The 14189-nt window shown below is 35.3% G+C and overlaps 1 protein-coding gene across 1 annotated transcript in view; it reads right to left on the bottom strand.

The window, feature by feature from the left end:
* The window catches only part of PXDNL (peroxidasin like), a 361514-nt gene that overhangs the window by 242723 nt on the left and 104602 nt on the right, over nucleotides 1–14189 (bottom strand). Inside the window, exon 4 of the mRNA XM_044682749.1 lies at nucleotides 4707–4778. Coding sequence (XP_044538684.1) covers nucleotides 4707–4778 — 72 coding nt within the window. The remainder of the gene's footprint in view (nucleotides 1–4706; nucleotides 4779–14189) is intronic.

The raw sequence follows: 14189 nt of genomic DNA, 5'->3' as shown, positions 1-14189 counted from the left end.
CCACAGAGCCATGAACCCCAGCTCCAGAATCCTGGCCTAGACAAATTCACAGAGTGGGTTAAGACTGAAAAATAGTAAATAATCTAGTGTTTGGCTGGAATATGAAAGAAACAAGGCTGGTATAAGAAAATGTGACTATGAAGAATTCACAGAAGCTTGGGAAAATTTATATGATTTGATGCACAGCAATGGAAGGAGCACCAAGAGAACAATTTACAAGATGACCAGAATAACATAAAGTAAAACAACCAGGAACGAATTTGGATTTCTGATCAATGCAGTGATAACTCAGTGCTCCCAAGGACTGTTTATAAGGCATGCCTCCACCTCTCAGGAGAGAAGTGGTAAACTATATATACAAAAAAAGACATACGTTGTCCTACATAGGCAATGTCATACTTTATTAAATTCATTTCTTTCAAGAAAAAATTCTATTGGAAATGGAAGAAGTGACTAGAAAATAAAAGAAATATTGAAAAAAAATAGGTGTCAATAAAATATTTGAAAAAAAAGAGATGAGAAGGGAGAAATAAAGTTGCAAAGGCAGATGAAGGCAGCTTGTAGAGGCTTGAAGTACCAGCAGTAACAAAATTTATTAAGCACTTACCATGCAGAATTCTGCACCGGCACTAGAGATACAAAATATAAATAAGCCACGATCTTTCCTCAGAGAACTTGAAATTAAGTAGAGAGATGAAGTACCATCATGGAACTATATAACATTATGTTTTGCATGATAATATGTGTATAACCCAGATCAAATTGCTTACCATCTCCAAGAAGGGGGAAGGAAGGGAGGTGGGAGACAATTTGGATCTTATAACTTCAGAAAACATATGTAGAAAATTATTATTACATAGAACTGGGAAAATAAATGAATAAATATTTTGAGGTGTGTGGTGGATATAAATAAATAATATGTTATATGTAATGTACATTATAAATAAATATAAATAAATTCTATATATTATAAATCATAAATAAATAAAGTTTAGATAAAATTTAAACAAGGAAATTTATAATATTAGCTAAGATGCCAGGAGGAAGACTAGGCACTTTTATCCTATATGGACACCTCATCTTCTGATACTGGGGCAAAAGAGAAGTTATGTACTACTACTGAGAAGTTTAGAAGAATGGAAAATGGAAGATGTTGGAGCTCATAAAATATGACCCCGGCCTTCTCAGTAAAGTCACAGTAAACAATTTGAGGAGAGTAATAGAACCAGTGATATCTTTATAATACCTTCTATGGGAAGAGTGATCAGGAATAAATCAGAAAAGAAAAAAACAAAGGATTATTATACAACATTGAGGGTCCCAATTGAAAAATAGTACAATAATTATGAAATGGGTTTGTTCAGAGTCCTGTTTTATGTTAACATACTCCTAATGGGTCTCCCTAACTCATTTTTCACTTTTCCTATATACTATTCGCAAAGGGATGTTTCTTAAATTCAGATCCAGCTATATGACTTCCCTGTTCCACCAACTGCAGAGGTCCCAGTAACATCCCTTGAACCTCTTTAACATCATTGGACCTTACTTTCCCTCCTGTACTCGATCTAGCAGCCAAATTGGGCTTCTGTCTGTTCCTTATTCAAGACACTCCAATCCCATCTCCATGCCTTTGCATGGACGCCACCTCAAAGAGTCCTTCTTCTGAACGAAGCTTTTTATCATTCCCCCAAGTTGATAGAGCCCTTCCTTCCAGACTACCTTGTATGTAACTACATCGTGTCTATAAATGTATTAATTTATTGTGCTGTATATATCTCTGGGGCAGCTAGGTAGCTCACTTCTGGACCTAGCGTAAAGGAGACTCATTTATATGAATTCAAATCTATCTCCAGAATCTTACTAGCTTTGTGACTCTGGGCAAGTCATTTAACTTTTTTTGATTCAGATGAGAAATGAGTTGGAGGAAGAAATGGCAAAGAATTCCAGTATCTTTGCAAAGAAACACCCAAATGGAGTCACAAAGAGTCAGACATGACTGAAAAACAATTAAAATATCTTTTTTATTTGCTTTATTATTTCCCCCATCATCGTAAGTGGGGATTGTTTCACTCCTTGTGCTTGTATCCCCAGTGTTGTAGCACAAAGTCAGGCACTTAGCAGAACAACAAATCATTGTTGATTAATTGATTGATTCAATCTGGACAGTTACTTGACTTCCTCCATCATTTTAGACACAGAAAATAAAGCTGGTAAAAGTGACCAAGTTTTAGGAAATAGGGAAGAGTGTAAAGACAAAGGTATAAGGGATTTGCCCTTGTGGGATATTGCATTTTTTAAGTGATTAACTTTAGGTCAAGAGAACAAATCAAGGAAAGTGAAGCCAAAGAGGATAAAAAATTCTACTGTCACATCTGTAGAAAGAATTCAAGCCTGCTATTGACGCTAATAGAAAATAATTTTAAGTATCAGACATTCCTTGTCAGGTAAAAAAATATTGTTGAGTCATGGGTTGATATTCTCAGTTAGAAAGGACCTTAGTCAGTCAATAAATGTTTATAAAGCTTCTACAGCGTGCTGTGCTAAGTGGTAGGGATAAAAAAAGGCAAAAGACAATCCCTGGACTCAAAGAGCTCACAATCGGACAGGGAACACAAGATACAATTATAAATAAACAAGCTAAATGCAGTATAAATAGGAAATAATCAAGAGAGGGAAGGCACTGAAATTAAGAGGGGTCAGAATGGGTTTCCTGTGCAATTTTAGCTGGGACTTGAAGGACGATGGAAAATTAAAGAGATGGGAATGAAAAGAAAGAATATTCCAGGTATGGTAGCCAGCCAGTGAAGATGCCCAGAGCTGAGAGATGTAGCGTCTTGTTCCACTAACAATGAGGAGGCTATTGTCAATGAATCAGAATAAATGAAGAAATTTAAAGAGAAAGAAGATTGGAAAGGGGCTAGGTGGCTATGAAAGGCTTTGAATGCAAGAGGACTTTGCATTTGATCCTTAAATTAATAAGGAGGAGGAGCACTGGATTTTACTAAGTTCAGAAAGATAGGTGGAGAGAGCAGAGATCTCCATCATACCTGTGCTTTAGAAAAATCACTGAGGTAGCTAAGCAGAGGATGGATTGGTGTAAGGAGGGACTTGCAGCAGGTTGACCTACAAGCAGGCTATTGCAGTAATCTAGGCATGAGGAAATGAGGACTTACATCAGGGAGGTGGCCATTACAGAGAAGAAAAGGGGGAAGAATTCAAGAGATATTGCAAGGGTGAAATCTATAGGCTTTAAGAATGATGGATAACGAATGGGTCACCAGCTTATGGGACAGGGAAGATGCTGCTGCCTTTGACAGTGATAAAGAAGCTGGGAGTTCATCCTCCTCGTTTTACAGATGAGGAAAACAAGTCACCAAGGGGTTAAGAGAGTTGCACAAAAACAAATTTGTAATAAACACCAAAGGTGAGATTTGAACATAAGTCCTCTTCTACCAGAGCCAGTGTTCATTTTACTGTACAATACAGTTCGTCTGAGTATTAGTCCAGTCTAAGGTGGCATTATAATATTATTTGTTATTATTAATAACATTTATATGATATTTACTATGTGCCAGGCACTGTGCTAAGAGCTTTGAAACAGTTAACTCATTTGATCCTCTTATCACCACTTTATAGATGAGAAAAAAGTTTCGTTATTGGACCACCACCACAGAGTGTTGACATATTAAACTCAGTCCATAAAATCCCCAGGTCTTTTCTTGTGTACTGCTATTAAGCCAGATCTTCTTCAAGCCAGGAAATCAGAGATTTCTGCTTGCTATTAAAGTCTTATTAAGAACTGTATCTAAATAACAGCTATCTTAAAACTTTTCTTATGCAAAACTATAAACAAGGATATTTACTTCTCAGTGGTAGAGTCTCTCTAAAGCTATAGGCAGAATGAACAAAAAATGCTTTCAAATATAGCACCAGGACTTTTCTCACAAACACTCAAGCATTGTGAAAAAAATCTAGAAAAAGCATCCATTTTTCCCCAGTGACTTTATTCACTTATTTTGATTTTTCCCACAGTGAAAGTTATATTTCATCCTGGGGTTCTGATAGTGATTTGCCAGTTTGTAGAGTCATTATGCATAGTTTTCAAATTATCAGTTTTATGTAGCAAAAAAAAGAAAATTGGACTGGGAATTTAGCTTAGGAGACCTCACTGGCAGCACCACAGTGTGAGTCATCTGACTGCCACAGGGCTCAGCTTCTTTCTGTGTAAAATGAAGGATGCAAGCAAAGTAAGAGTGGAAAGAAGACTGATTCTGCCATTGAAGAATCTGAGTTTGAATTCTCGATTATCTATGTACTATCTATGGTGACACTGGGCAAGGGAAATAATCTCTCTTACCCTCTCTCCTTCTATGAAAAATAAGTAGGTTGGCCTAGATGATTTCTAAGCTTTCCACCAGCTCCAAATTGTAAAAGAAGTTGAACTACAGGTTCCCTAAGGTCCCTTTTAGCTTTAAATATCTACAACTATTATTTAAAAGAAAAAGCTAAAGTTATTACATTTGTTACACTTATAGATTTATTCACAAAATATGACATGATTTGAACATTAAGATTAAAAGGCATAATACATACACACATGCACACATATGTAACCTCACTATTGAACTTTGTAGGGAAAAATAATGTTAAGTTGTTTGGCTTCTCCAAAAACTCAATCAGTGTTTCAATAAATTAGCATTACTTACAGCTGCTCCAAGGATATAAGCCCTTTAAATGCTTGGGCATCTATTGTGTGGATTTCATTCTTGTACAAGTACCTGAAAAAAATACAGAGCATTACTGTTAAAATAATAAGAAAGTAAATTCATAGCATTACTATTAGAATTGAACATTCTAAGCAAGACTTAGTATGATATAATACAGAACTACAGTTGGGAGCTAGAAAATCTAAGTTCAACCACTATCTCTGGCACTTGCAAATTAGTAATAATAATTTATTATAGCTAGCATTTATATTGCACTTTAAGGTTTCCAAAAGGGCATTTAGTGACACCGTGTACAGGGTGCATGGCCTGGAGTCAGGAACATTCGTCTTTATAAGTTCAAATCCAGCTTCAGACACTTATTAGTTGTGTGAACCTAAACAAGTCACTTAATTTATGCTGTTTGCCTCAGTTTCCTCATCTGTAAAATGAGCTAGACAAGGAAATGGCAAACCACTATAGTATCTTTGCCAAGAAAACCCCAAATGGAGTCATGAGCAATCAGACACACCTGTAAAATAACTGAACAACAAGGTTTGCAAAGTATTTTCACATATCTTAATTCATTTTATCTTTACAACATCCTTTTTAACAGATGAGGAAACTGAAGCAGACAGCAATTGTTTTGACAGAGACCTCAAACTCAGGCCTTCCTGACTTCCAAGGCTTGAGCTCTAAGTCTTTTAACTTCAGTATGGCTCAGGTAACTCCCTGGGATTTATCTATTAAGCCATAGATGGGTTGTGATCTGCATTTGTGAAGGAAGTTCTCACACTCCCATATCCACACACTGCCTAAAGCAAAGACCGTTCATGTAATCATGCATGAATATTACATATTTTTAAGTCACCACAGGGAAAATCTGACTAAGCAAGTCATACTTCCATACTGGATAGGATCAGCTTAAAAGACTTTCACAAAAAAAGGTCCCGTGGAGGATATTATGAAGTGGTATAGTTAGAGGGACAAATTAAAGGAATCATACCAGAAAACTTAATTACAAGGAATAAAATCATATCTTCTTCACCATCCACTTGTTGGGATGCCTCTAGAAATCAAAGGAGGATAGGTTGGATGGATGACTGATAATACAGCTCATTTAAATAAAAGATTTATTGGAGACTAGTTCATGTGGTCTGTGGCCATAGAACAAATGACAGAGACTTATATATGCTCATTTTTGTTTATTTTTTAAATTCATTATTCAATTATTTTTAGCATTCTTTTTATATTCTGAGTTCCAAATTTTCTCCTTCCTTTCTACCTCTCCCCATACATAATGAGAAGGCCAATAATATGATATCAATTACACGTGTGAAATCATACCAAAAAATATTTCCACATTAACCAAATTGCAAAAAAAAAGAGAAAACTATCTTTGATTTGCACCTGGAGTTCATCAGTTTTCTCTCTGGAGGTAGACAGCATTTTTTCATCATGACTCATTTGGAATTGTCTCGGATCATTGCATTAATCAGAAAGCCGAGTTTTTCACAATTGATCATCATTACAACACTACTGTAGTGGTCTCTCAGCTCTTCTCATTTCGTTTTGCATCAGTTCATAATAGGTCTTACCAAGTTTTTCTGAAACCAGCTGATTCCCCAACTGATGTACATCCCCTCAATTTCCAATTCTTTGACCCCCACAAAAAGCTACAATGGATATTTTTATATAGCAGAGAGGTGGCACAATGGATAGAGTTCCAGCCCTGAAGTCAGGAGGACATATCTTCAAATCCAATCTCAGACACTTACTGGCTATATGACCCCAGTTAATTCACTTAACCTATTTGCCTCAGTTTCCTCATCTGTAAAATAAGCTAGAAAGGAAATGGCAAACCAATCTAGTATCTTTACCAAGAAAACCCCAAATGGATTCATGAAAAGCCAGACATGACTGAAAAATTACTAAACAACATGAATGGGGTTTTTACATATAAGTTCTTTTCCTTTTTTTTTTTTTTTTTTTTTTTGTTCTCTTTAGGATAATGATCTAGTACTATATTCCAGCACCAGGTATTGCTGAGTCAAAGGGCATGTTCCAAATTGTTCTCAGGAATGTTTGGACCAGTTCACTACTCCACCAACAGTTGATTAGTGTACCTGGAGGTCTGCAAATTTTTGGTACTTCCAATGTGAGACTACAAGAGATATGGTCATTGCTCTTTAGTCCTTACTCAAGAAGGGTCTCTGGTCCCCAGCAGCCAAAAGCTTTAGTGCTCCTCTCTACTTTGGTTCTTTAAAGAAAGCTCCTCTCTTCCCTAGAATTGAGACCCAGGATTGTGTATGAGCAATACAGTTGCCAATCAGCACCAGCTATGGATCCTCTGTAATTTCTTTCCGATCTGTAAGTCTGCCTCCTTTATCCTATCTGGGCAAAAAGCTACAGAAGCTGTCACTGCTGCCATGAATAATGGGCTTCAAACAAGCCTACATCCTGGTATCACAAACTTCTCTTGCCAATCTCCTGTGTTTTATTAGGTCAGAAAATGTCTTACTCTGATCTTTTGTTGGTTCTGCTACTCTAAAATTTGATTTGAGACATTACTTAAATTATTTGGAACCAAATTCTGAGAGAGAGTTCAACTGAGTTGCCTCTAATCCACCATCTTGGCTCCTGTCTTTAGATCTGAGCTTCTGAATGACTACTAATTTGAAGCTATGAACCAGGAACAATGAATATATCAGACAGGTTGGTTTTCAAAATGAGTGGATCTATCTTCTTATATCTTTTAACTTGTTCAAGAGATTGCCTAAAAACTACATTTGTGGATATGTGAAAATGTGTGAATTTGGAACTGGAGAACCTGGATGCTAATCCCAGAACCATTATTTGTTACCAGTGTGGCTTGGAGCAAATTATTTAACTTTTCTCTGCTTAAGTTTCCTCATTTGTGAAATGAGGACTTATCTAGATAGTTGTTATGGTATCTTCCAGTTATATCTACGGTATCACTCTAACACAGAGCTACCTATAGAATAGAAATTTTTTACTTCTTTATGTGTCACAAAACTGATTGGAAGTCTTGTGAAGCCTATAGATCCTTTCTCAGAATAATGTTATTTTCCTAAATTAATAATTGAAGGAAATGCTAAATTTCAATTAGAGTGAAAATAATGTGCAAATTAAGATGTATTTTTTCTCATTCAAGGTCACTGACCCCCTAAAGTCTATCTACAAATGTCTGAGGGGTTCATGGTTCTCAGGCTCAGCATCCCTGACCTAGAAGCTACATAGTTAGATTCCTCATTCTCTTTCAAGATTCTACTCTTACATAGTCACCACTCTTAAATTTATTATATATGTAAAATAATGGCTTAAGACCTATTAAACCTTCTCTAAAGCTATTGAGAGTTATTTTTTAAAAAAGTTTATCATGCCAGATGTAACTAATGTTGTTAAAAGTGTCAAGGATTTAGTGACTTACATATACATCCTACTCATATTAGGTAAAGATGATGACTTTTTTTTTTCACCAAGAACAAAAACACTTGGGTTCTCATATGAGAGGAGGTGACCTTTCCCCATGCTCTGAGAGTTTATTTTAATTAGTTCTTCACAAATTATTTTGGCCAGAAAATATTTCTGGACTTAAAACATATTAAAGAAACCCATAAATGCAGTTTCAAGGAGATCTGGATGTGAAGAATACCCTTAGGATAAAGGAGGGAGGGCAGACTAGAAAGTTTTGGGAGCAAAATAAAAGCTATTAAACCTTCTTTAATTCTCTCCAAATGGTTGTATATATATACAAACACACACACACATACATACACACATGTGCGTGTGCGTACATTTTGTTTTGTATTTGTCAGAGGGAAATCTGGACTTTTAATTTCATTGTTATGGAAAACTTCACATGAGGAAAACTCCTTTACCAAGGAAGATCAGCAAAGGCTCTACAGCCATAATATTAAGAGGTATCTGGAGACACTCAGAGGGGTCACAGAGCCAATATGAATCAGAGGCCCAACTTGACAATACTAAGGATTACATATATGAGGACCCACTGTTAAATTATCAACTTTGACTGCAAACTTAGATGTCCAAAATAGAACCCAATTTAATTCCCAAAATCCAATCCTTCCATCGAAGTTTTCCATTTCTATTAACAATACAATCATCTTTCTATTGACCCAGTTTCATAAGCTTTTCAACTTTTGACAGCCTATTTCACTTTTATATACCTTTTGTTGTCAGGATATTATTATTTAAATCAAGCTTAAATTTTCTTGTTGACAATTTTCATTTATTGTTCTTAGTCCTTTCCTTTGGGGAGGAAAAAAAAAAAGCAAATGGAATCCTTTTCTTGTACATGACTGTCTTTCAGAGAACTATCCTAACCTTTATGAACCTTGTCTTCTCTAGGCTAAACATCCCCAGGGCCTTCAACAGTGTCTTATATGACACTGATGAAAATCCTTCATCATCTTTGTCTTCCTCTGGCTGCTTTCCAACTTAACAATGGCATTCCTAAATTGTGGTGCCCCAAATACCCATTTAATTCTTCAGATGTTAGCCCCCCCCCAAAGGTTAGAGTAAAACTATCACCTAAAAATTCCTTAGATAAAACACAAAATCAGTCATTTTATGTACTCGATAATCTAGTTCCTATTTCACTTTCTGGTCTTATTTTGTATTACTCTGCTTAAAATTCTCTTTATTTTAGTCAAACTTAGCTGCTTCCCATGCACAAGCTCCATCATCTACATCATGCCTACTAATGGAAGATGTCTGGAACTTTTCTCTTCTTCCTCTATAATAACTCACTTAGTGATCTCATCAGCACCCTTGGGCTCAAATGTGCAGATGATTCCCAGATTTATATATCCAACCTAACTTCTGCATTGTCATCAACTACCTTTTGCACATATAAAAATATATCCTGTTGGCATTTCAAACTTAACATGCCCAACACAGAAATAGTTGACTTCCTAAATTGTTCCCTTTTCTGAATTTGTTTACATTTGTAACAGTTTAAAAATCATGGTAGACTCAGGCACAAAGTTCTAAGCACATTCAATTTATTACTAAAAGCACAAGTTCATCAATAAGTAGGATCTCAGCTTTTAACAGCAAAGCTGATCCTAATTAAGGGGGACAGTTCTCTTTAATAGGGTTTGAGGAGTACAGAAAATAGAAAGGCTAATATCATAAATGGAAGAAAATATGAATACATGGAAATTGAGAATGAGGGCCAGCAGCAACCCCATCCTTCCCTCCTGTGACCAAGAAATAATCATTATTTGAGTCCAGCTACACTTGCAAAGAGAGATAGCAAACCAGACTTCTTCAGATAACAAATCAAACATCCTTAAAGGAGAGCTTGTTGTATAAAAGTATTATACCACAATGCCTGGTGTCCACTCACATCCTTCAAAAGTAACAAATTTCCTTGACACAAAAATAGAATAATAATCAAAAGGAGAACTAGATTTCTAACTCATTACAGATGACCACCTAAATTTCTGAATTAAGTTCAGAAAGAATCATGGCTTAGGCAGTCACAGAACAAAGTCAATTAACTGTAAATAGGATCAGTTAAAAAAAGACAATCAAAAAGAATCAATCAGATTATTTCACTTAGTACTAATTTTTTTATGTCATTCCTTCTGTTGCTGTTTTATTAATGTCTGAATTCATTTCAGTTTGACTCTCAGTAGGGCATACTTATAACATTCAGTATTTACTCTTAATAAGTTCAAATGATATAGTCCCCTTGTTTTCATAATTTAGAAAATTATCCGTATTTGAAAACTTTTAAGAATACATAATATAGTTGTTGTAATCATGTTTATCAATCCCAAATATTTCCTCTTTTGATTTTTCCATCTATTAGTATGTGCTAACATGATTCATTCTTCTTCCTCCCTGCAAATCCATTAATTGCAGGACCTCAGGCCACCTAATAAACAGAGCAGGCTGACTTTACCATTCTCTAAACTCAAAATTCAATTAGAACTAAGGGCATCTATGTTTCCGTTAAGAAATATAAGCCTTTCCAGCAGGCATAAAGGTTACAAAAGCTCATCTCTCTCTTTTTAAAAAATTTTATTTGGTGTCAGGCTAAACTAAAGTCTGTCTAAATCCAGGCATATCTTTCTAAAGCAGTTCTCAGTACTAATAATCTCTCCTTCAACAACACAAACAAAAATTTAAGGATTCACAAAATATTGGTTAGAAATTAGGTCTTATCAATAACATTTCTCTACTCCTATCTGGAAAAGTCTCAACGTGACTCAAACCAATAGAAGTTTGATATTATATATGAACAAATATTAAATATTTTCTAATCTATTTTCATTAGGGATTATCCTCTAATCTTCCTACATCATAGTTATTTCAGCTATACAATACAATAAGCCACAAACCTGACTCATGTTTTCCTTTCATTCTTTATTCATCTTGGACATAAGGTGAAAAGTGATTGCCAGAGATGACAACTCCAAGAATACAATAACCATGGCAGATATTTCCTCAAAGGAGCCAAGAAATATCTTTCCATTACAAATATTTATGCACTTCTGATGAAGATTAAATTTATTTTAATCCAATTAAATCACTTTAGTGCATCAAGTATTGAGACATCACGCAAATTGTGCTGACAGATTCCAAAGAAATGCTTTCGCATTTTAGAGATAAGGGCCAACCCCCAAAAGATTTTAAAGAATCTTAGAACACAAAATCTTGGATTTGAAAGGAAAATTAGATGTAATACTGTAAGAGGGAAATAAATACTCACATTTTCCTAGAAAGAAATATTTATTAAATTACAGCTTCAAATAGCCTTCCCTGGCGAATTGAATTTAGAAATGTATACTTTGCTTGTGCCAAAGACAATACTTTTTTTTAAGTTGTTTTTTTTTTGATAAGGTCTTGAGAAAAGGACTTTTGTTATGTCAAACATAGAGCATCTGTTTTCCCTCATGAATCTTCATCATTGCTCATCAACTGTGAAGATTAAAAGCATAAACATTAGGAGGAACATGGCCATTGATGTGTTGTCTTTCATTGACATATGCAGGTGAACCATCCCTTAGAGAATTTTTATAAAATCTCTGAATTTTCCAATTAAATGTAATGTCTGACCTAGTCAAAATGGAATTTGTTTTAAAAAAATAAAGTTGGACACAAGAAGGAAAAAAATAAAAAACAAAGAGCAGTCACCCATAAGCTATTTTTATAGGATGCAGATGCACTTTGCTTTCTATTTTTTCTTACAATATTATTTTGTGGTGACCAGGACTAGAGCCAGTATATAGACTCACTCATTGGCTCCTAATATCACTGGTTTAAGAACCAAGTTTGTGGGCCTCCAAGGGAATAGAGGTTGAGTGGTCATTCAGAACCAACTCATAATTTCTTTTATTGGTGACAATGGCCCAATGCATTGTTTTTATTTCCATAACCTCTGATTGTTCCTACTTTGCCCTCCTCCAGCCTCAGTTGAGGACCTAAACTCTAAATCATGTTGTAGACCAGGTTTCTTTTCTCATGCTATTCCTGTTTATTTAAATCAATTACCAGAATTACTAGCGCATTTGTCTATTTCTCCTACTAGAGTCTTTCTTTGTATTGAATATCTTTGTATTCTTCATAGAGTTTAACACTGCCATTCACATAAGACTTTTTTTTTTTAATCTTTGACTCTAATTCTTCTTGTATTAGTATCTTCCAACCATCCGTTCTCTGATTATTTTTATATCTCTACACAAAACTAACAGACTAATCAAAGATATTTTTTTCTGCTTGTTTGTTTCCCTTTGGAAAGGAAGAAGGAAAGAAGGAAGGAAGGAAGGAAGGAAGGAAGGAAGGAAGGAAGGAAGGAAGGAAGGAAGGAAGGAAGGAAGGAAGGAAGGAAGGAAACAAGGAAGGAAGGAACCAAGGACGGAAATAATTTATTAAGTGCCCACTATGTACCAGATACTGAGCTAGAAGCTTCATAAAAATTATCTCATGCTGTCATAAGAATGCTTGAGAGGAGATGTTATTACTATATCATATAGTTGAAGAAAATAAAGAATGTTAGTGATTTGTCCAGGTTCACACAGATAGCAAGTCTCTAAGACTGCATTTAAGTTCAAATCTTCATGATTCCTTTCAGCTTTCTAGTAGACAAATATAAATTGAGTTAGCTTTTCCTTTTTCCCCTTCACTTTGATCTATTAATAGTGTTTTATGCATATTAAAACCAATATGCAGAAACAAGTCTATTACTGGTAAAACCCTAAAGTTCATCTTTTTTTCCAAAACACCTCAGCATACTTAACTGGAGAATCAGGGATTTATAGGTCAAGTCTAGACCTCAATATATTAACAAATAAACTGAGAAACAACAAAAAAAAAATCATATCATCTCCAAAACTACAAAGTCTGCTGGGGATGGATCTACGTCTCTGACCACCAGTCTAGTGTTTTATAATATTGATTGTCTCAAAATACAAAAGATTAAAAAGGTAAAGTCATTTTAGCTTTCAAAGTATAAGATGCTATTGCACTACTACCCCAATTGCCATCTTTACTTCTGATTTTTTTTTTTTTTAGGTTCAGAGAAATTGTGGAGCTAGAAGGAAGACTAAAGAATTTCTGAATCACAGATTTGCAGATACTTTCCCTTCAAGGGATAAAAGGGAACCTCCAGGGATCCAAAATCACTCTTCTTGGGAGGAAAGAAGACTACCCAAGCAGGACTTTTCTTAACACCCATTAAATACTATTAACAGAAATTTAAGAGACATTTAAGCAAGCACTTCAGGAACCCATTGAAATAAGTATGTGGAGATGGCATCCAGCTGAGAAAGAGAACAAAGTGGGCATAGGAAAAAAAGCTTAGAGTGAATTCAGCTTCTAGTGGAGTCCAGAGAAGAATCTGGGACAGAGGACAGGCTCCTTTGGCTTCTTCTGCTCTGTACCTTCTGGCACATGGAGAAATCTCTTTACAAACTATGTGGTGGCCTTACTTCAGCCAAAGATTGTAATCTTATGACTGACTGCCAAATTACATAGTTGATTTGTTGGGACCTATTCCTTACAAAAAGGCCCTACACCTTTTTTTTTTTTACTTTATTATGGTCTAGCCATTGCTCCCCATCTCCTCCTTATTAAATTTACTTTAAGCTTGTATAAGACATTGCATTTATCAGTTCAATAAATCAAAAAGCATTTATTAATGGACTACTACGTACCAGTTCCTGTTGTAGACAATGTGGATACAGAAACAAAATGAAAAAGTTCCTGTCCTCAAGGAACTTACATTCTATCAAGGGAAAGAGGAGACACAGACTCAGGGACAGACAGAGAGTCAAAGGAAGAGAAAGGGGAAAAAAGAGAGGGGAGGAGGAGGGAAGGAAGAGAGAAAAAGAAGATGAGAGAGATGTATGTAGATAGATTTTTAAAATATAGAATATAGAATTTTACACTATATAATGGTGTTGAAATAAATGGTTTCATGTGTAAATGTGC

The sequence above is a fragment of the Gracilinanus agilis genome, chromosome 1 (genome assembly GCF_016433145.1).
Source record: "Gracilinanus agilis isolate LMUSP501 chromosome 1, AgileGrace, whole genome shotgun sequence".
Taxonomy (NCBI): Eukaryota; Metazoa; Chordata; class Mammalia; order Didelphimorphia; family Didelphidae; genus Gracilinanus; species Gracilinanus agilis.
Note: the sequence above shows the minus strand (reverse complement) of the source record. Positions and strands in the feature narration are given on the sequence as shown.